General features: G+C 41.2%; 2 protein-coding genes across 8 annotated transcripts in view; one reads left to right on the top strand and one right to left on the bottom strand.

Moving 5' to 3' along the window:
* DOP1A (DOP1 leucine zipper like protein A) overlaps positions 1–24,321 on the bottom strand; it is a 307,594-nt gene that overhangs the window by 187,074 nt on the left and 96,199 nt on the right. The gene's annotated exons all lie outside the window — the stretch shown is intronic.
* The window catches only part of UBE3D (ubiquitin protein ligase E3D), a 194,972-nt gene that overhangs the window by 111,769 nt on the left and 58,882 nt on the right, over positions 1–24,321 (top strand). For all 7 annotated transcript variants that reach the window (XR_008891266.1, XR_008891262.1, XR_008891264.1 and 4 more), the window contains one exon: positions 12,290–12,428. Coding sequence is in view for 1 of the 7 variants with exons in the window: in XM_056565969.1 (XP_056421944.1) it covers positions 12,290–12,428 (139 nt within the window). In the remaining 6 variants the exon portion in view is untranslated. The remainder of the gene's footprint in view (positions 1–12,289; positions 12,429–24,321) is intronic.

Raw genomic sequence — 24,321 nt, 5'->3', positions numbered from 1 at the left:
ATTAACCCTTGCAAAAATGTGACATTTGGAAGGAAACACACATTTTAGTGAAAAAAAAAATATATTTTTTACATATGCAAAAGTCGTGAAACCCCTGTGGGGTATTTAGGCTCACTTTATTCCTTGTTACGTTCCTCAAGGGGTCTAGTTTCCAAAATGGTATGCCATGTGTTTTTTTTTTTTTTTTGCTGTTCTGGCACCATAGGGGCTTCCTAAATGCAACATGCCCCCCAAAAACCATTTCAGAAAAACGTACTCTCCAAAATCCCCTTGTTGCTCCTTCGCTTCTGAGCCCTCTACTGCGCCCGCCGAACACTTTACATAGACATATGAGGTATGTGCTTACTCAAGAGAAATTGGGCTACAAATATAAGTATACATTTTCTCCTTTTACCCCTTGTAAAAATTGAAAAATTGGGTCTACAAGAACATGCGAGTGTAAAAAATGAAGATTGTGAATTTTCTCCTTCACTTTGCTGCTATTCCTGTGAAACACCTAAAGGGTTAAAATGCTGACTGAATGTCATTTTGAGTACTTTGGGGGGTGCAGTTTTTTATAATGGGGTCATTTGGGGGGTATTTCTAATATGAAGACCCTTCAAATCCACTTCACTTCCAAAAATAAAAACACGTAGATTTTTTGATGCAAACATAAAGTAGACATATTGGAAATTTGAATTAAAAAAAATTTATTTGGAATATCCATTTTCCTTACAAGCAGAGAGCTTCAAAGTTAGAAAAATGCAACATTTTCAAATTTTTCATCAAATTTGGGGATTTTTCACCAAGAAAGGATGCAAGTTACCATAAAATTTTACCACTATGTTAAAGTAGAATATGTCATGAAAAAACATTCTCTTAATCAGAATGATAACTAAAAGCATCCCAGAGTTATTAATGTTTAAAGTGACAGTGGTCTAGCCTGTCTAGCACCAACAACCACGCCACAATGCCACAATTAAAGTCCCCTAAATACCCTTTCTTTTCAATTTTCAATCTATTCAAATATATATATATATATATGCAATATCTTCTCCATGGACAGTAATAAGTTAACGTGACAGCTAATTTCAAATGAGCGAAGCTGTCAGGGTCTGAAAGTCCTGATATCAGCGAGTTCCAGGAAGCTTTCATAATTTGAAATCATACACTCATAATCTAAGGTTACCTCAGGAAAGAGAATAATATATAGAAATGCTGCCTGTGCAAAACTGAGACAATTACATGGATGCTAAAACATGATCTTCTGACTAGAGAATGATGCAGGAAAAGATTATTTTACCTGGAAAAGAAAGCGCTGCCAATATTTTTCTAGTTCATTCATGATTTTCCGAAACAGCTATATTTTGTTTCTGTTCCTTTTTTTAACTTGCATACTAGTGACAAAAAAAATTGTGACCTGTCAAGGCATTGCCTTCAGAAGATCTTTGAATGTGCCCTGTAGTATTCTGGCAACAAGATGTTGGCAACAGATTCCATAGAATCCTTTTTTATGAGTTGTGTGGTAGGGCCATTCAATGGTTAGACTTGTTTTATCAGCACATCCTACAAGTGATTGAGTCTAGATCCGGGGAGCTTGGAAGCCAAGTCAGTCAGTACCTTGGTACTGTTTCTCAAAGCTGTTTGACAAAGGCCATTGGAATTGGGACATACAGTTACCATGAATGGGTGTATTTGTTCTGCAACAGTGGTTTGTGAGTGTTTCAAAATAACACCTACATGAATACCAACACCTACTGTTTTGCCGCAGAAAATTGCCCAAAACATCACACTGCACTGGCTTGTCTTCTTCCCATAGTGTATCTTGATTCCATTGTTTCCTGGTAAGCAATAGAAAGCACCCAGCTGTCACATTACATGTGGTTCATCAGATCTGTGCACCTTCTGCTATTGGTCCACGGGCCATGGTCACAAGACCATTGTGGGTCTTTTCAGTTGTGTACAGGGTTCAACATGAGCACACTGACTGGTCTTTGACTGTGATGCACTGTATTCTGACAACTTCATATCAAAGCCAGCATTAACTTTTTAAGCAATTTGTGCCTCGGAAGCTTTTCTTTATCGGGCCAGACAGCCTAGCCTTTGCTCACCAAAAGCATCAGTGATACTTGGACACCTGTAACCATGTAACTGGGTCACTGATTGTCCTCCCTTTTGTCACCTTTGGTAGGTACTTGCCTCTGCATACTTTGACCCAGACTTCTGGCCATCTCAATGTGGCTCTTGACTAGTATACATATTATATGAACAAAAGCATTGCTCCTTTATCTGCTTCTGACACGTCAATATCAAGAAGAAACTGTTTACTTGCGGTCTAATATATCCCACTTCTGACAAGTACCTTTTACTCTGTTGTTGGTTCACTAGTTGTCCATACTTGGACTACTTTTGGTAGGTACTTACCCCTACCTACACTGCTATTCCAAATGCAAAGCTACTGAAAAATGTATAGAGAGTCCCAGCCAGTCCCATACCTGTTACGCCGAGCGCTCCGGGTCCCCGTTCCTCCCCGGAGCGCTCGCCTCATCCTCGTTGCTGCAGCGCCCCGGTCAGATCCACTGACCGGGTGCGCTGCGGTACCGCCTCCAGCCGGGATGCGATTCGCGATGCGGGTGGCGCCCGCTCGCGATGCGCACCCCGGTCCCCGTACCTGACTCGCTCTCCGTCGGTCCTGTCCCGGCGCGCGCGGCCCCGCTCCCTAGGGCGCGCGCGCGCCGGGTCTCTGCAATTTAAAGGGCCAGTGCACCAATGTTGGTGCCTGGCCCAATCTTCCCAATTACCAATTAGTGTGATCACCTGTGTACTTCCCTATATTACCTCACTTCCCCTGCACTCCCTTGCCGGATCTTGTTGCCTTAGTGCCTAGTGAAAGCGTTCCCTTGTCTGTTCCTAGCCCGTGTTCCTGACCTCCTGCCGTTGCCCCTGACTACGATCCTTGCTGCCTGCCTCGACCTTCTGCTACGTCCGACCTTGCTTCTGCCTACTCCCTTGTACCTCGCCTATCTTCAGTATCTTCAGCAGTCAGAGAGGTGAGCCGTTGCTAGTGGATACGACCTGGTCACTACCGCCGCAGCAAGACCATCCCGCTTTGCGGCGGGCTCTGGTGAAAACCTGTAGTGGCTTAGAACCGGTCCACTAGCGCGGTCCTCGCCAATCCCTCTCTGGCACAGAGGATCCACCTCCTGCCAGCCGGCATCGTGACAATACCCAGCCAATAGTGTATAGAACACCCACAAAGACTCCAGCAGACCACGTAGTTTAGGAGTCCATCTAAACACTGTGCACAGACTCCAAATAATCAGATGCAGTGGTTACTCTCCACAAGTTTTCACTATCTTCCAGGAAGTAGATTACATGTGTCGGGAGACAAAGAAGGCAGCCTGCTAATTATTTGAGAATAAAATAATGTAATAATATATAATAATAATATAATGTCAATAAAAACTGCCAAAAATAGGTCTGTTTCTGCCTTATCCATCATATAAGACATAAAATAAAATATGTATGCATGACATTTCACTCTTGTACATACAGGTATATTATTACATGGTATTTTCGAGAATAGTAAAATGTAATGTTGGTGCAACACACAGTATTATGCTGTTTGGCACCACCAAACAGCATTAAAAACAGTGGTGACTTACTTTTAATTAGTTGAGTAGTTGCTATTAGTTGTAGTAAGAGTTATGCTGGTCTCCTCTTGCTATTGCGATACTATGCGCAATGAATGCAGGGAGCCGGCTTGCTGAGCCCCCCGGCCTCCTCAATATTCATTGCCTGGCCTGCCTCCCCGATGATTATTTAAATGTCTTCACTCTAAGCCTGCGTTTTTTTTTTAGGTGGTACTTGCTTGCAGTTTTTCTTGCACTTGCATGATGGAGAGCACGTGCCTCGCCTTAGCCTGCTGGGGTTAACGCTCTCCTTTCTGAGCAGAGCGAAAGTGCCGCTGCCTCTCTACACCTGACTTCCTCACACCTGGCAGGCTCTCACGTCCTAATGACTTGGAAGGGCCAAGAAGTGAATATTGAGGAGGCAAGGGGGCTCGGCAAACTGGCTCCCTGCTTTCATTGGGCACAGAACTGCATTAGCAATATATAACTTTGCAACTACTAATTAAAGTAAGTGTAATGCTCTTTACCTACACTATAATGCAGTTAATATCCCTTAAATAACAGAAGATTTAGCTAGCAGTCATATAGTTAGATTCTCTTTGTTACCCATAAAAAACATTAATTAGTTGCAGTAGGCAACCTTTAGAATCTTACTGTAAGATCACTTTATAAATCTGCCCCTATAATATATGGGTTGCTTACATAACCATATGTCCATTTTCTAATACCATTTACAAAATTTGAAAATAAATTATATTTATTGCGACCTAACTGCACCTTCTTTCTGTGCAACACAGCCCAGTGTAGACTAGGTTGGCCTGAAAAAAATGTGTATGGTGTCAAAAAGCGTAATAAAGTAACTTACTAATATAGTGTTGTTAGCCATAGTGCTCAGATCTCTCCATGAGCGGAGCTGTCTGACCTGAATCTGTGATATCACACTCTCTGAAAGCAGTTTGCCCCATCATTGCTCCCCCTCCTGTTTGTCCAGGACAAGACCATTGATTTGAAGAGGAGAGCTCATATTACTGCTCTTTAAATTTTAAGGCAACAGGAAGCCTTTCTCGGTCACAGTAGTTTCCATCAGAACAGGCTCACTGCTGTCTTATCAGAGAAAGGCTTTCTGCTGCTTCAATATCTAATGAGAAGTAATATGAGCTTCTCTTTTTCACATTCATGGTCTAGTCCTCAACAGACAGGAGGGGAGAGGAAAGCAAGGATGGAGCAGACTGCTTTCAGAGAGTGTGGCGGGACACCACAGCTATAAGCCAGACAGCTCAGCTAATCTGTGCAGTATGGATCATAACATTAATAAGATGCTTTATTATACTTTTTAACACCATACACAGGTAGTTTCATTCACCTGACAAATTAAGTTAAAGGGGTATTCCAGGCAAAACCTTTTTTTATATATAAGTTAAACAGATTTGTAAATTACTTCTATTAAGAAATTTTAATCCTTCCAATAGTTATTAGCTTCTGAAGTTTTCTGTCTAACTGCTCAATGATGATGTCACATCCCGGGAGCTGTGCATGATGGGAGAATATCCCCATAGGAACTGCACAGCTCCCGGGACGTGAGTCATCAGAGAGCAGTTAGACAGAAAACAAAAACAACTTCAGAAGCTAATAACTATTGGAAGGATTAAGATTTTTTTAATAGAAGTAATTTACAAATCTGTTTAACTTTCCGGAGCCAGTTGATATATAAAAAACAGTTTTGGCCTGGAATACCCCTTTAATATTTGGATGGCACAGCGATATTACCTTCATTGCTATATACTGGGTGCAGTATTACAACATAAATGACTTGTCTACCTTAGGTTTGCAGTAAAAAATAATGCTGTTAGGTACCTTTTGACCATTTTATATTTGTCTCTATTATTTTTCACACTTGTATAAAATATAGGAAAACTTAAATGTTATAAATATAGTTCTTTCTTTCACACACAAAAAAATAATCTTTTTAATTTGCTGAGATTGGGAGGGTTTGTTCAGGGTTTTTCCACTATCTTCTGAATATTTCATCAGTGCAAGCTTTGAACAGGACTTAGAAAAGGCACATTTATTTTTAGTTTGTAGAGCGGGATGTGTTTTTCCAAATCAATAGGTGGCTTGCTGAAGAAATTTCATTATAATAATTTATTTATGTAAAGGTTTTGTCCAACACATTCTAGTGTGTTACCGCTTGGCAGATCACAAAGCCAATTTCCAGCTTCAGTTTGAGATTGGATTGTTCTGTCACTGTACACAAAGCTGATCAAACAGCAATATTTCTTAGTGCCAACATATTTGTAGTTTTTGGCTAATATCTTTGTTTAGGGATGCTCTGAAAGGGAAATTTACGTCCGAAACCAAAAATTTTGGCTGTGCTTGGCCGAAAACCAAAAATGCATCAGCCCACCCCCTTTTTTAAATATAGTTTTTGTTACATTTGATAACTTTTTTCACATTTAAATTTTTTTTGCATTTACACCGTTCACACAGGAGGATCAGAAATAAAATAATTTAATAGTTGGGACAATTACGCATGTGACGATAACAAATATGTTTGTTTTTATTATTTTTTCATATTTTTTATATGGAAAATGGGAAAAGGAGGGTGATTTAAACTTTTATGGAAGGGGTTAATGGCTTTTTTTTTTTACTTTTAACTTTTTAATTTTTATTTTGTATACTTTATTAGTCCCCTTAGGGGACTTTTATGAGGAATCATTTGATTCCTCATACAGATCAATGAATGATCATTTGGTTGAGCCTGCTTAGCCAGGCTCAATCAAATGCAGAGCCACGAACCAGACAGAAGGAAGGTAAGCCCATTGGACCACCAGGGAGTGTTTATGGCACCCTTTAAATGCTGCTATGAGCTTTGACAGTGGCGATCTAAAGGGTTAATAGCTGACATGCGGCGATCGCCGCATGTTGGCTATTAGCTGTGGCCCCCTTCTACAAGAATCAGCAGAGGGCCGTCAGGTGGCAACTAATTAAATGACGGACATCAGAGCGATCTCCAATGTCCATCATTACAGGCAGATGTCAGCTGATAGCAGCGGGTATCTCCTGTGCATGACGCGGACCCAACCCACAGCCCGCGTCTGGTCCTCACCCGATCCATGATGTATATGTTTGTCATGGGTCAGGAGAGGATTAAGCCACACCGACCGAAATTCGGTTTCCGTGTAGCAGCCATGGCTTTGTACTGTAGCTTCAAAACAGCAGCATTTACTATATTATATTTAAAGGGGTTATTCCGGAATAGAAAAGCAGAGCTAATTACTTACGACACCAGCACAGCTTTCAGATTGTGTGTGGTATTACAACTTGGCTCCATTGTCTCCAATGGAACTTGGCTGCAATACCACACGACCTGAGGAAAGGAATGGAACAGAACTCAACCCTGCTTTTCTATGCCAGGATAATTAATTTAATGGAAAGTATAGATTTGTATTATTGTTGCATGTTATACAGATAACTTACTAAAATGGTCAAGAATTCTTTAAATGGCCACTATCGCCAAAACTATATTTTTAAAAACAATAGAGCCATAGAACATAAGTATAGCTCTTTAAAAGTATTTATTTCGATTTTGCAACAACAGTCTCCATAAGTCTGACATCAATATCGCAACTAACATCGGGATATAAAGTACTATTAAACAGATGCCACCAGCTTATAAAGGCCTTTTCCGAGACCCGACTGGAGAAAGACCCAACACAGACAGACAAAAACAGACACAGATGCTCACATCCCGGCAACCCCAACCCCGCCACCCCTGCCACATCCAGTAAGAGCCAGGGAGTCCAGACCGTATCAAATTCCTTAGGGCACTTGCGACTCACATACAGCGCCTGGTATAATGGGACATATTTATTAACCAGACTAAGCCACCTGGACAAGGGGGGAGAAGATGTATCCTTCCAGGTCATCACCACAATCTTGTGCGCACAAAAAAGAAAATGGATCTGTATACGCCTATGAGAACTAGAAACAACCCCATTAATAACACTCAACAGGCACACCTCAGGCGAGAGTATAAATGGGAAGTCCAAGTGATCAGCCAAAAACTCCATCACTTCCCTCCAAAAGTAGGCAACGGCTGGGCAGTCCCAAACAGCATGCAAAAAAGTACCTATCTCTGAGGAGCAGCAAAAACACGGATCCGAAGGGGAAACACCTATGCGCTTCAATTTAGCAGGGGTATAATAGTCTAAGTACATAGCTAGATTAGGGCTCCAACGATTAATCAACATTATCGATAAAATTCAATAACTGGATTTGTTGTTGACGAATCCCGTTATCGAATAATCAGCCGATTCCTTGTCTGGATTCCTGCTGTGATAACACAGCTGCGGGCGCGCGGTCAGACGCTAGTCCACACCGCCGCAGCCTCTTTTAAGTTAGTCGTGTCCCTATCCCACCCTCCGCTGCTCACCAATCACGTGTGCGGCTGCTTCTCTGAACTCCTCCCCTCCTCCGCTGCTTGTGGATGCTCTACACTTATGATGCCTCTGCCTGCCGTGGAGGACTCCGTACTACTACCGCTGGTAGGACAGTTTCCTGCAGTTTAATGCACCCTACCCCTGTTACTGCCGCATTGCTTATTGACACACACATGGGGGGTATCTGCAGAGCATTGCACCCTAGTGTCATCTACAGACACTAGGATAAACTGGTCTGCGCATACCCCCATGTGTATAGTAGTGTAAGTGTGTACTACATGCACACTGCTATACACATGGTAGTATGTGCAGAGCATTGCAACCTAGTGTCTGTACTACAGACACAGGGGTGCATTCTCTGCATATACCCCTATGTGTATAGTGTTCCAAAAAGAAAGGAATTGCCTATGTAGCATTCAGCAGCTAATAAGTACTGGAAGGATTAAGATTTTTTAATAGAAGTAATTTACAAATATGTTTAACTTTCTGCAACCAGTAGATTTAAAAGAAAAAAGGTTTTCACCGGAGTACCCCTTTAAGGACACAGACAATTTTATTTTTGCGTTAGTTTTTTCCTCCTCATCTTCTAAAATTCATAACTAACATAGGGATATAAAGTACTATTAAACAGATGCCATTTAAACAGATAAATATTTCCATTCCCAGACCCATATGAGGGCTTGTTGTTTGCGTGACCATTTGTACTTTGCAATTACATTACTCATTTTACCCTAAAATGTATGGTTAGCCCAAAAAATAATTTTTTTGTGTAAGGAAGTTTGAACAAAAATCATAATTTTGCAAATTTGGGGTTTTTTGTTTTTGCGCTGTACACTTTATGGTAAAAATTACATGTTTTCTTTATTCTCTGGGTCAATACCATCAAAATGATACCCATGGTTTAATACATTTCTATTATTATTTAAAATTGCCCTATTTTGACCAACTCTAATGTTCTCATTTTTCCGTATTCAGGGATGTGTGAGGGCAAATTTTTGGCGCCATGATCTGTAGTTTGTTTTGATACGTTTGCGTATGTGACTTTTTGATCACTTTTTATAAAAAAAAAATTTGCAGTTTGATGTGACAGAAAAGCAGACATTTTTTACTTTAAAAAAAAAAATTTTTTACATTTATAGCCATTCGCTGTAGGGGATCATTAACATTATATTTTTATAGTTCAGACATTTACGCACGCAACAATACCAAATATGTTTATTATTTCAAATTTTTTGATGCTTTTTTGTATTAATATGGGAAAAAGGGGTGATTTAAAACTTTTATTGGGGAAGGGGCTTTTTCACTTTATTTTTTTTACTTTTTATTAAACTTTTTTTCCATTTATTTTACACTTTTTTTTACTCCCCATAGGGTACTATTTATAGCAAGTATTATATTGCTAATACTGTTCAGTGCTATGCATTTTCAATAGCACAGATCATTATTATCGGCGATTTTCTGCTCTGGTCTGCTGGAAAGCAGATAAGTGCAGAAGACCTCAGGAGACGGACTGAGACAGGTGAGGGGACCTCCGTCCGGCATCTTGGCAGATCAGCCATTATAAGTGGCGCACTGCAGCAGATGCTGTGATCTGTATTGATCACGGCACCTGAGGGGTTAATGGCAGGCATCAGTGCGATCGCTGATATCTGCTATTACCGGTGGGTCAGCGGCTGCTGACAGCCGCTGGGAATTAAGCGAGTTCAGCTCCTGCGCTCCTGTCACAGCCGCGCCATTAATGTATGGCGCTGTGCGCTAAGTGATGCTATGCAGCATCGTACATTTACAGCGCATGTCCTTAAGGGGTTAAGGAGATTACATGAGGACAGCTCAGTGACATACAGTGAGGGAGGAAGTTTAGTCATGTACAGTAAAGGCTAGAGAGGGACACGCCCTCTGCCTGTGAGAAGAGGTGGGATCTGATATAAGCTGATTTTAAAAGAAACACAGAAGCTAGACACACAAAGTTATATGTACATGATCAGGATGAGGTACTGAGTAACATGTAACTTTCTATTTTTTTGTCTATGATAGGTACGCTTTAACAGAATTTATGATACATACAGGTATACATGTGTAATTACCTTTTTACTAATCACACTCTCTCTCTCGCTATATATATATATATATATATATATATATATATTCAGGTAGAAGAAACAGACATGGTCGCACATCTACAATCTTGTATAATGATCTAATTGCATCTCAGCGTAATATCAAAAACTAACAGGTTGTTAGTACACATTTTTGATCAAAAAGTACAAGCCCACTCGCCACGTCAAGGCCACCTATTTAGAGTGGGTCCCCAACATCCCTAGCATAAAATGGCGTAGCACTGGGCGGCAACCACCACCGCGCGACACCAGTGCCCATGGGGGGGGGGGGGGGGGGAGAATGACCCACTGGCAGAGCGGCCCCAATGCCACTCAAACCAATCTATGGGTCGCACCCCCACCCCCCCACAGACACGGCGCCATGGCAATAACAGGCGCCGCACAGCACCACACCAGTGTGAACAAGGTGTAACAGCACACTTACCATGCTCTCCCAGTCAGACTGGGAGGCTGCTAGGAAAGAAATGGCCCTTGTGTAGCTAACTACTACTTATATAGGGTTAGGCTGAGGGGGTGGGGAAGAGTGCAGACATATGTTTGCACTCTTCCCCACCCCCTCAGCCCAACCCTATATAAGTAGTAGTTAGCTACACAAGGGCCTTTTCTTTCCTGGCAGCCTCCCAGTTTGACTGGGAGAGCATGGTAAGTGTGCTGTTACACCTTGTTCACACTGGTGTGGTGCTGTGCGGCGTCCGTTGCTGCCGAGTCTGCGGGGAGGTGCGACCCATTGACTGGTTGGGGCCGCTCTGCCAGTGGGTCGTTCCCCCTGTGGGCACTGGTGCTACGCCATTTTATGCTAGGGACGTTAGGGACCCACTCTAAATAGGTGGCCTTGACGTGGCGAGTGGGCTTTGTACTTTTTGATCAAAACGTATATACTAACAACCTGTTAGTTTTTGAAATGATGCTGAGAAGCAATTGGATCATTGTGCAAGATTGTAGATGTGCACCATGTCTGTTTTCTACTTGAGTACATATATATATATATATATATATATATATATATATATATATATGGAACTGCAATTAATGAAAGCCTAGCCACCAAAGAAGGAAGATCTAAATGCTCAAAACACAACAATGTAAACTACAATATGTGCAAGGGAGACAGAACAACATATTTGTAAATTACCTCTATTTAAAAATATTAAGCCTTCCAGTACTTATCAGCTGCTGTATGCTCCAGGAGAAATTGTATAGTTCTTTTCTGTGTGACCACAGTGCTCTAGTCTCTGCTGCTACCTCTGTTCGTGTCTGGAACTATCCAGAGCAGGATAGGTTTGCTATGGGAATTTGCCCCTTCCGTGGACAGTTCCAGAACTACACTACTTCCTCTGGAGCATACAGGAAGGCTTTAAAATTTTAAATCGAAAGAATTTACCTCTTTAAATGTATGAGAGTACCCATTTAAAGGTATGAAAGTTCATATAAGACAAACTGGTAAGTGTTATGTGAGCTAGCGGTGTTTGTAGAAAGACCTGGTGGACAGTGATAACAAGTTTCTGTTAGTGAATTATGAAGATGGTCTGGTCTGCAACACAAATGGCTGGACATTGAAGGGAAATGCTTCTCAAGGTGTTACACATGCAGCTCTAAGAGCACTATAATGTATATATTTTTACTGGAGGTTAAATAAAACTCTTTGGAGAAAAAGAATAATGAAGGTCATCATATCACAAGACCTTGTAAATCCTGCATTTAAATGGATGGACAGATTGTACAGTTTTGCTAACTATCTTACAAGATGAGCACAATATGAATCAGGTGCTTTCCTACCTTCATAAATTCAGTGACTGCTCTTGCTTTTATTAGTTCTGTAATCACAACTACTCTCTTATTGGAATATTAAGGGACCCTAGAGGGGAAAGAAGCTCAGCAGCACAACACAACTAAAGCATAATGAAAAACCTTAACATTTTTCTAATGGTGAATATTGCACAGTTAAATTGTCTCATTTGAGAGAACATATTAAAAAGTCATTCCGAAAAGAAGGTCTGTGTTAATCAGTTTTCTGTGTTACTAATGCAATAGCATCTGCTGGAAAAAAAAAACTTTCTGGAGTGCTACCAGCTCGGTGCTAGCTGAACATGGCTATCTTTAATGAAATCTTTGTTACTTTTAGGCTTGTGGATAAATGGATGAATGAAACTGGAGCCCATTCGCTTACATTGCCACCCAGTACCTGCTTGGAACTGATCTTGTTGCTCTCCCTCAACAATACTTCATTGCCTCATTCTTTGCGCTTCATGAACAACTGGAAGGTAATGAAAACCTTATACTTTTATAAAAAAAATTTAAATGATTTAATATTGTCAATAGCATTGGTTACTAACTTAAATAAATTGTTTTTATTTGTCGAGGTAATAAACACTGTTGTTCAATTATTCCATTAGCAACGCAAGTAACTTACCTAACCTTGGATGTTCTAGCAACCTGTATAATATACAACTCACCCATTGTACAAAGAGGCTTTTTGCTATAGTTTAGACTTTTTCCACTGCAGCTCGTAACATGTTCCTTTTAGGTGCCGTGGACTGGAGTAATTGTGAAAGGGCCAGTTAAGGACTTTTGAGCTAACTTCATTGGGCTCTGCAGGATGGGCCTAACTTCCCTTTAACCTCTTAACGCCAATTGACATAAATGTACGTCCTTGTGCCCTGGTATTTAACACAATAAGACGAACATTTACATCCTTTACATGAAGCAACCGCAGAAGCGGAGATCACTGCATGCAAAGTGGTCTAGAAGCAAGTAGAACTGCATTCAAATTAATGAAATTTTTGCCTAAAGTTTAGATTAACAAACAGACAGACAAAAGGCAAACTCCTATGTGAATTTCTTCAAGTGATGATAGGTACGTAAGTATTAAAACACAGAGTGTGGTTGTGCATCACATAAACGCAAAATCACTAGATCCCCTCAGGACTGCTGCTCCTCCCAACGCACAAAAGGTGCTAATGCAAGACGAAAACCCCTTCAATTCCTGAATAGGAAAATATAAGCACTGCCATGATATGATAGTTACATTTAATAAAAATGTTTCCTTTAATATTAAAAAAATGTACAACGCGTTTCTGACCATTGCTAATACGGTTCTAAAACGTATTGTATGTTATGTGGAAAAAATATTTATATTTTATAAAATGTACCTATTGTATTCTGGCAGCGCTTATTATTTTCTATTCAGGAAATGGAGTGGTGGATATTTTTGTCTAGAATTTTGTCTAGAATTGTGCCTTCTTGTGAAGGGAGCCTGTGGTATTGAAAACAGAAGGAAATGGGCAAACTCATGTATTGTGGTAAAGTTTAAGAATAATGTGGCATTTATTCATGTAAACCCATTGCTCAATCTAGGTAAGTAGTCGTGTGGGCGGTCCTATAGTGTTTGACTGCACTCTCTATATGTCGCATGTATCGCACGTTTAGGGTACGGTCCCACGTTTCTTGCTGCGCAAAATCTGCAGCTGCAGCAGGAAATCCCTGGTCACCATACATACAGGGCTTTCCTGCAGCACACACTCACTGCACACATAGGGCTGCCGCCGGAAAGCCCTGTGCGTATGGTGATCGGGGGTTATGCAGCGTATTTCCCACTGCAGCAGATTTTGCGCAGCGAGAAATATGCTGCGTAAGTGGTATGTGGCACCGTACCCTCATACACAGATAGCTGTCAATGTGACAAATTCCCTTTAAGTTCTCCAGCCTGATCTGAAATGAAGTATAGAAAGATCAGGCAGGGTGATACACTTTAATATCCGATACATTATATATTGTACAGTAACCCCCCGACATGCGATGGCCCCCACATATGATCAAATCGACATACAATGGCCTCTCAGAGGCCATCGCATGTCGATGTCAGCATTGACATACGATGCTTTTATATGTCGGGGCCATCGCATTAACTGCTATCCGACAGCGTAAAATGCTTAAGCTGCTGTCGGATAGCAGTTTAAGCATCCCGGACAGGTTCACTTACCTATCCCCGCTGCTCCGGGTCCACTTTGCGATCCTCCGGCGTGTTCTGCATCTTCTCTGGGGTCGGGGCCTCGTTTTCCGGCGTCGTTATTACGTCGTGCGCGCGCCGCAACGTAATAACGTCACCAGAAAGCGAGGCCCGGACACCGGAGAAGATGCGGAAAAAGCCAGAGGATCCAGAAGAAGACGCCGGAGCAGCGGGACAGCATCGGGAGCGGTGAGGACGCGGTCCGGAGCTGCGGGGACAGGTGAGTATAACTTCCTATACTTTACATTGCACGAATCCCTCAACATACGATGGATTCGACAAACGATGGGTCATTTGGAACGAATTACCATCGTATGTTGAGGGACCACTATATATTGAATCCTTTTAAAACCAGAATGTTGAATGCTTATATAACAAAAATGATTCTGTATTTCTATTGTGTGGCCACAGGAAAGATTGTTTTTCTGTAGTTAGCAGGAGCCATGGACTGTAGCCATGATGGGCTGTATCTTTTGCACCATTTATTTTATGTACATAATGTAACGTTATGTTCAAGCTCTGGATATTGTGTGGGATTGTACTGATGTAAATGAAAAGTATGCATAAAACACCAATATTTAGTCTATAGGTAAAATAGTTTCCTTGCTTAACCTCCTTCAAATTATACATTTTGTCCATACAAACCCTCTCTTAACACAGTGATTCTGATGTCCTCATATATGTTGTCTTGTTCTTAATGATAGGCCATGTTGTTATGATTGATTTGTTTTAATACCGTACAATCCTATTTTAGAAAGGTCAGGGGAAAGTAAACTTATTCGGAAAGCTTGCAGCTTTTACAGGTTTATAGTTTCCATAAATCAGAGTAGTATATACTTCTGTACTACTATTGTATGTGCTATACTTATAGAAGAGTAAAAATATGGTCTTACTAGTCTTCACCCCTGAGGAAGTCACTATGTGATGGAATGTGTGGGGCTGCTTCCCTCCTAAACTATGGACTATACTCTAGTGCAGACTGGGTGACTGAACTTCCATTTAGTGCCTTATCTTGTGCACTTTAGAATGTGGATATCGTTTACATATTATTTAACACTGTAGTATCCCAGTCAGGCTGCATTCACACCTCGTTTTCAGCCTTCTGTTGCCGAATCCGGCTGGGGAGGGGAAAACCGGGAGCTCCCGTATTCCAGACGGACCGGCACTGAAATCCATTTACAAAAATTTTTGTCCCATATGCGGTTTTCACCGTTTGACTCCGGTTGGCTCATTAAAGTAAATGGATTTCAGCGCCAGCTGGGATACGGGAGCGCACGGTTTTCCCCTCCAACCGTAGGCTGAAAACGAGATGTGAATGCAGCCTCACTCGGCACTGCGGTACAGATTTTTTCCATCCATACTTATTTTCATCTATTGATATTGATTGTGTACTTCCATTTATTTACTAGTAGTAGTTATTAAGTATTACTCATTTATTTGGTTTCATGGTATATAGCCCTGTTCTAATTGCTGCATTTAGGAGCATTTGATATAGCGAACTCATTGCTTGGTGTGTGGTTTTAATAAATTTTATATAATATATATATATATATATATATATATATACACACAGTCATGGCCGAAATTTTTCAAGAAAATGAAGTATTTCTCACAGAAAAGGATTGCAGTAACACATGTTTTGCTATACATGTTTATTCCCTTTTTGTGTATTGGAACTAAACCAAAAAAGGAGGAAAAAAAGCAGATTATACAGAATGTCACACCAAACTCCAAAAAATGGGCTGGATAAAATTATTGGCACCCTTAACTTAATATTTGGTTGCACAAGCTTTGGAAAAAAATTACAAAAATTTGTTGCTTCCTATAACCATCAATAAGCTTCTTACACATCTCATCCAGAATGTTGGACCACTCTTTCTTTGCAAACTGCTCCAGGTCTCTCTTATCTGAAGGGCGCCTTTTCCCAACAGCAATTTTAACCCCTTAAGGACCCAGGGCGTATGGGTATGCCCTGGCTCCTTGATACTTAAGGACCCAGGGCGTACCTGTACGCCTGTGAGAACTTCGATCCCTGCCAAGTGGGGACCAGACTGGGCGGTGATATGGGCAGCGACCGGGGCGGCAATCAGGGCCGGCGGGGGTCTCTTACCTCTCACTGGCCCGGCGGGTGTCCCCTCAGGAGGGGCGGCGGTCCCAGCGGCAGGAGTGGTGGCAGGATACAGCATGAGGTGAGGCCTGTTCACCTCCTGCTGTTGCTTAGCAACAACTCAGCATGCACAGCCAAAGGGCATGCTGGGAGTTGTAGTTTTGCAACAGCTGGAGTTCCAACTACTATGAAATAGTGTGCATCCAGGTGTTGCATAACTACAACTCCCAGCATGCACAGACTACCAAAGGGCATGAAGTAGTGTGCCTCCAGCTGTTGCAAAACTACAACTCTCAGCATGCCCTTCGACTGTCAATGCATGCTGAGTGTTGCAATTTTGCAACAGCTGGAGACACATTGGTTGTGAAGAGTTTGTGTCCTAACTCAGTGTTTCCCAACCAGTGTGCCTCCAGCTGTTGCAAAAATACAACTCCCAGCATGCACTTAGAGACTGTACATGCTGGGAGTTGTAGTTTTGCAAGAGCTGGAGGCACACTGGTTGCGAAACACTGAGTTAGAGGGGTACTCCCGTGGAAAACTTTTTTTTTTTTTTTTAAATCAACTGGTGCCAGAAAGTTAAACAGATTTGTAAATGAGTAAAAAACTGGGGATGTGCAGCTCACAATTGACTAGCCGAGGTAAGAGGGCTGTACACCTACACCTGGATGCAAGCCTACTGAGGAAAGGGCCATGTATAAAGCACATGTGAGCCCAGAAACGCGTCTAGGTATAAGAATATTATACATCACCGCTACCTGACTATTCAAAGGCGAACTCCGATCCAGTTCTGCTAAGCAGTACACCATTCCCGGAATCATCTTCCAGGCAGCATTGCCCAAGTGCCTGTGACGTCACCCACCATCGAGTTACCTAGAAGTCCGCACCTGCTTCATCGCGTGGTTAACATCTGCAGCGAAACATCAGCAAGCGCTTATTATTACAGCTGGTCTGTGGCTGGCAGACCGCCGCGAGGACGCATGCCAGCGTCTGGTACCACCTAACCGTGCGGACTCCACATTTTCAACTCAAGGTGACTTTCTATCGGGATGTATTGCAGACTGGTAACTATAATTTACCTATTCTACGTTTAAAATTTGGAATCTATATCCTATATGGGACTTTACCTTACGTATAATTGTAATCCATACCTTTTAAGGGACATTTAACCCATTTGAAATATCGGAGGCCGGATTTAAAGTACTATTGCATTGTTAAAAAATTCTCAAAAAATTCTCAATGCTAGCTATTGGTCTGTGTATAAGTTTTATAAGTTTTATATTGTAATTTTCCTCGGCACAAGGGCCCTTGTGTTTCGAGGAGTTATTGTTTATATTTTATATGTATTTTAGATTGTGTAATAAATTTGCACTTTCATATTATAATTGAAGCACGATCCAGTCATTTTTACCATTACATGACTGTATCAGGCAACTGATGCTAGCCTAGAGGGGTTGGCAACTTTTTTAGTTTTTTAGATTTGTAAATGAGTTCTATTAAAAAAAATCTTAATCCTTCCAATACATTTTATGGGCTGTATACTACAGAGGAAATGCTTTTCTTTTTGGATTTCTCTGATGTCATGACCACAGTGCTCTCTGCTGACCTCTGCTGTCCATTTTTAAAACTGTGCAGAGCAGGAGAAAATCCCCATAGCAAACATGCTGTTCTGGACAGTTCCTAAAATGGACAGCAGAGGTCAGCAGAGAGCACTGTGGTCATGACATCAGAGAAATCCAAAAAGAAAAGAATTTCCTCTGTAGTATACAGCCCATAAAATGTATTGGAAGGATTTAGATTTTTTAATAGAAGTAATTTACAAATCTGTTTAACTTTCTGGCAACAGTTGATTTAAAAATAAAAAGTTTTCCACGGGAGTGCCCCTTTAAGTAACAAACTGTTGCATAACTACAACTCCCAGCATGTATGGTCTATCAGTACATGCTGGGAGTTGAAGTTTTGCAACAGCTGGAGGTTTGCCCCCCCCCCCCCCCCAATGTGAATGTACAGGGTACATTCACACGCGCGGGTTTACAGCGAGTTTTCTGCTGCAAGTTTAAGATGCGTCAAATTTTCCGCTGCAGCTCAAACTCCCAGCGACAAACTCACTCCAGCTGTTGAAAAACAACAACTCCCAGTATTGCCGGACAGCCACTGACTGTCAAGGCATGCTGGGAGTTTTGCAACAGCTGGAGACACCCTGTTTGGGAAACACTTCCGTAGGGTATTTTGGTGGCAGATGCAAATCCCCACAATAGGCCTCAAATGCGCATGGCGCTCTCTCGCTTTGGAGCCCTGTCATATTTCAAGGCAACAGCTTGGTGCCACATATGGGGTATTTCTGTACTCGGGAGAAATTGAGTTACAAATTTTGGGGGGCTTTTTCTCCTTTTACCCCTTACGATAAGGTAAAGTTGGGGTCTACGCCAGCATGTTAGTGTAAAAAAAATTAAATTTTTTACATTAACATGCTGGTGTTGCCCCATACTTTTAATTTTCACAAGCAGTAAAAGGAAAAAATAGACTCCCAAAATTTGTAACGCAATTTCTCCGGAGTACGGAAATTTCTCATGTGGGCGTAAAAGGCTCTGCGGACGCACAACAAGGCTCAGGAGTGAGAGCGCACTATGTACATTTGAGGTCTAAATTGGTGATTTGCACAGGGTTGGCTGATTTTACAGTGGTTCTGACATAAACGCAAAACAATAAATACCCACATGTGACCCCATTTTGGAAACTACACCCCTCACATAATTTAATAAGGGGTGCAGTGAGAATTTTCTCCCCACAGGTGTCTGACTTTCATTTGTACAGCCCACTGTTCCAAAGATCTGTCAAACGCCAGTGGGGAGAAAATTCTCACTGCACCCCTTATTAAATTCTGTGAGGGGTGTAGTTTAAAAAATGGGGTCACATGTGGGGGTCCATTGTTCTGGCACTATGTGGTTGTGTAAACACACGTGGCCTTCAATTTCGGACACATTCTCTCTCCAAAAGCCCAATGGTGCTCCTTCTTTTCTGAGCATTGTAGTTCGCCCGCAGAGCACTTTACATCCACATATGAGGTGTTAAGGCTCAATGTACCCCTTGTTATGTTCCTTGAGGGGTGTAGTTTCCAAAATTGTATGCCATGTGTTTTCTTTATTTATTTATTTTTTGCTGTTCTGGCACCATAGGGGCTTCCTAAATGTGACATGCCCCCCAAAAACCATTTCAGCAAAATTTGCTTTCCAAAAGCCAAATGTGACTTCTTCTCTTCTGAGCATTGTAGTGCGCCCGCAGTGCACTTGACGTCCACACGTGGGGTATTTCCATACTCAGAAGAAATGGAGCATTTTCTCCTATTACCCCTTGTAAAAGTTTAAGATTTGGGGGAAAACTAGCATTTTAGTAAAAAAAAAAAAAAAAAAAAAAATTTACACATCCGACTTTAACAAAAAATTGTCAAACTCTTTGGGGTGTTAAGGCTCATTGTACCCCTTGTTAAATTCCTTGAGGGGTGTAGTTTCCAAAATAGTATGCCATGTGGGGTTTTTCTGCTGTTCTGGCACCATAGGGGCTTTCTAAATGTGACATGCCCCCCAAAAACCATTTCAGAAAAGCTCACTCTCCAAAATCCCATTGTCGCTCCTTCCCTTCTGAGCCCTCTACTGCACCCGCCAAACACTTTACATATATATATATATATATATATATATATGAGGTATTTCCTTACTCGAGAGAAATTGAGTTACAAATTTTGGAGGGCTTTTTCTCCTTTTACCCCTAGGTCTTCAAGAACATGCGAGTGTAAAAAATGAAGATTTTGAATTTTCTCCTTCATTTTGCTGCTATTCCTGTTAAACACCTAAAGGGTTAACACACTTTCTGAATGTCATTTTGAATACTTTGAGGGTGCAGTTTTTATAATGGGGTCATTTATGGAGTATTTCTAATATGAAGGCCCTTCAAATCCACTTAAAAACTGAACTGGTCCCTGAAAAATTCTGATTTTGAAATTTTGTTAAAAATTGGAATATTGCTGAAGAACTTTGAAGCCCTCTGATGTCTTCCAAAAGTAAAAACATGTCAACTTTATGATAAAAATATTAAGTAGACATATTGTATATGGGAATCAGTATATAATTTGTTATGTCTATTTTCCTTATAAGCAGAGTGTTTCAAAGTTTTAAAAAAATGCTAAATTTTCAAATTTTTCATAAAATTTTCAAATTTTTCACCAAGAAATTATGCAAGTATCGACAGAAATTCACCACTGACATAAAAGTAGAATATGTCACGAAAAAACATTATCGGAATCAGAATGAAAATTAAAAGCATCCCAGAGTTATTAATGCTTAAGTGAAAGTGGTCAGGTGTGCAAAAAATGCCCAGTTCCTTAAGGTGAAAATGGTCTGGGTCCTTAAGGGATTAAGATCTCTCCACAGGTGTTCAATGGGATTTAGATCTGGCTTCATTGCTGGCCACTTCAGAACTCTCCAGTGCTTTGTTGCATTCCATTTCTGGGTGCTTTTTGACGTATGTTTGGGGTCATTGTCCTGTTGGAAGACCCAAGATCTTGGACACAAACCCAGCTTTCTGACACTGGGCTGTACAGTGCAACCCAAAATCCATCGGTAATCCTCAGATTTCTTGATGCCTTGCAGACGTTCAAGGCACCCAGTGCCAGAGGCAGCAAAACAACCCCAAAACATCATTGAACCTCCACCATATTTCACTGTAGGTACGGTGTTCTTTTCTTTTAGGCCTCATTCAGTTTTCAGTAAACAGTAGAATTATGTGCTTACTCAAGTTGATTTTGGCAAAATGTAGTCTTGCTTTTTTATGTCTGTGTCAGCAGTGGGGTCCTCCTGCCATATCATTTCATTTTATTTAAATTTTGCGCTGACCCTGATGCTCCCTGAGCCTGCAGGACAGCTTGAATATCTTTGGAACTTGTTTGGGGCTGCTTATCCACCATCCGGACTATGCTGCGTTTTTCTCTTCTGTCCACGACCAGGGGTTGCAAACTTCTTGATAATGTTGTGCCCTGTGGACAAAGGCAAATCTAGATCTCTGAAGATGGAATTGTTACCTTGAGATGGTTGATATTTTTCCACAATTTTAACTGACTGACCACTGTTTATTTTCTAAAACATGTCTTTTATTCGAAAATCTATTTGGTTCTTTATCTTGCTATTATTTTATTAACTATCTTTATTTCAAATATTACAAAAATGTGGCCCTAAATGCTCTTTTACATGGTATGTTGGCATAGCCAAAGAGGGAAAAACTGTAGCTATGGGGGGAGATTTATCAAAACCTGTGCAAATGAAATATTATCCAGTTGCCAATAGCAACCAATAAGATTGCCTCTTTCATTTTGCAGAGGCCTTGTTAAAAATGAAAGGAGTGAGCTGATTGGTTGCTATGGGCAACTGGGCAACTTTTCCTCTGGACAGGTTTTGAAAAATTTCCCCCTATAAGAGTAGGATGCTAAAATTGTCCTCTTTGCAACCATGGTAAAATAATTACATATAGCTTTCTTAGTAGTGTCCTTGTGTCTCCTTGTATGCCCACATCTAACAGTACATAATTTCAAGGCAGCCCTGCACAGTGGGAGGAACCCATCCATAACATCCCTCATATATGACGAGTGTTAAGAATTAATTGAACTGGCGAGCGAGTCAAGCCCACTCTGGTGGAATGCCACAACGAAGCATTTGATCAGACATGCAGTTTTAAAACAGTGTAGAATTATAACATATAAAGACGGCTGTCACTGACTTTCTCAGTGGATGCCATATACCAAGCATAATTCAAGATGACATGACAAGCAAGCCCAGCAGAAAAGAGATTTTAATCTTCAATTCTGGTATATTGTAATGCTGGGTCATTCCCTTTACAATTTTGTATGGATCGGCTCATCTTACCTGTATTATAACCTGCCCACTATACTTTCTCATACTAGATGATAGAACATTGGATAAATCTGCTCATCTTAATTGGAATACAGACTTGAACAAATACTGTCCTTTGTTAGTGCATATTCTTATTTAGTTAGTAGGGGCTACTGCTCAATGTTGTGCCCATATGATAGTTGGGCTCATAGGTGGTTTCGGTAGTCAAATCTACCTCGGTGTGCCCATGAGTTTGTCCATTTGGTTTCTGTATTGTCGCATTTTTATTAGGGATGTCCCGATACTGGTATCTGTATATGGACCAATACTGGACATTTGCACGAATACTTGTACTTGTGCAAATGTCCCCAATACCTAATACGATACTTGCCTGCAGGACCCCTGCCGGCAGGTATCACTGAGGTCCTGAACTATGAGTTCTCGCCAGCTGAGCCCGGGTCATAGCCGGGACCTTTGGCTAATTCCAAACATCACTGATCGCGTGATCGCCGCATCTAAAAGTCCTGAAGTTAACTGCCTGCAAGCTCAGTGATGCTGATCGGGATCATCGCTGTGAAATCGTTGTGTCCCGATCAGCTGTGCAAACTGCTGGAGGTCCCTTACCATGCTCAGTGCTGTCCAATCGTCGCTCCTTTACTGCTGCTAGCCATGGCAGGCAGTAGTAAAAGCGCTGTTAACACTGATCAATGCTATGGCATATCATTGATCAGTGTATCCAATCTAGAGATTGCATGTAATAGTCCGATATGGAGGGGGGAAAAAAAGAGAAAAAAACTATAAAAAGAAAAATTTTATAAATAAAAAATGGGAATTAACCCCATCCCTGATAAAAGTTTGAATTCCCTCCCCTCCCTCCTTTTAAATAACTTTTAAATACTTTTAAATATGAAAAAAAAGCCCTTCCTCTAATAAAAACTAAAAAAAAACTCACATTGGTATCGGCAAGTACTTAAAATAAAGTATCGGTAATCGTACTCTGTCTTTAAAAAATGGTATTGGGACATCCCTACTTTTTATACTGAGTAATACTGAGTTATATATCAGACAGGAGGCTCATATCTTGCATTAATCTTTCTTTAATTAATGCCCATAGCAGAAAAAATCTTTATACAAACGTTTTTAATAAAATCTTTTAAAAAACTACATATCCCAGCAGTCCCCTGTGAACTCCTCCTCCTATCCCAGCATGCTGGCTGCTATATAAGGGACTGCTTGAAGATCCTCTTCCTCTTTCTTTCTGCTCATAGCAGACAGATAAGTACCTATAGTATATTTGTTTCTTAAATCTCTTTTATATGTATGTTTTCTCTGTTTGAGACATTTCATCTTTACTTAGTGTTATATCTACCAGTTGTTTATATATATTTATATAGATATATATATATATATTTCCTTCTATATATTTTTCTCTCTTTCTGCTTCCTGTTAGTTGCCGTATTGTTTTCTAATACTATCGTCTTTCGCTATACTTTCGCATCAGTGCTCAAATATATTCTTGTGCCGGGTGCGCTACTCTGTTCTTTTCTCCCTCTTCCTTACCCAGCGCCATTTTGTGAATTTTCGCGCCTTCTTCTTCCTTCCTTCCCGCCGCTGACTGTCTGTTGTGGGGAGGGAGGAGAGGTGGGCGTATCCTCTATGACGTGCGCCGGGTGACGTGCGTTTGCCGACGCCGCACACCCAATCACAGCGCTCCTGGTCGGAAATCTCGCGAGATTTCGGCTGGCCCTCGCTGTAACTTGTATACGCCTCCTCTTTTCATCGCATTGTTGTGCGAGCGGTGAGAGGAATGCCAACGGTTGTTAGCTGTGCTTCTAATAAGTCAGTTCAGGTAGACCTATTACCCTATCCTTTATTACTAATAGTTAGATCAGTGGAGCTCATACCTGCCTCACCTTGGAATAGTCTATAACTATCGCTACTTGTAGCTTTCAGATAGTCTGTGATGGCAGGGGATAACACTAAAGCTCCTTTACCTGGCATGTCTTCTACTGCTGGTGAGGCAATAGAGTTAGAAGCCTCCCACATAATGTCTGCTTCTCAAATACAAGACCTTATTAATAGGTCCGTCCAGGCTGCATTAGCCTCTGCGGCTCATCCCTCTACTTCAGGGGAGAAACCTAAAAAAGGTAAAGCGCTGAGTAAGC

The sequence above is a fragment of the Hyla sarda genome, chromosome 3 (assembly GCF_029499605.1).
Source record: "Hyla sarda isolate aHylSar1 chromosome 3, aHylSar1.hap1, whole genome shotgun sequence".
NCBI lineage: Eukaryota > Metazoa > Chordata > Amphibia > Anura > Hylidae > Hyla > Hyla sarda.
This window is presented reverse-complemented; position numbering and strand designations above follow the sequence as displayed.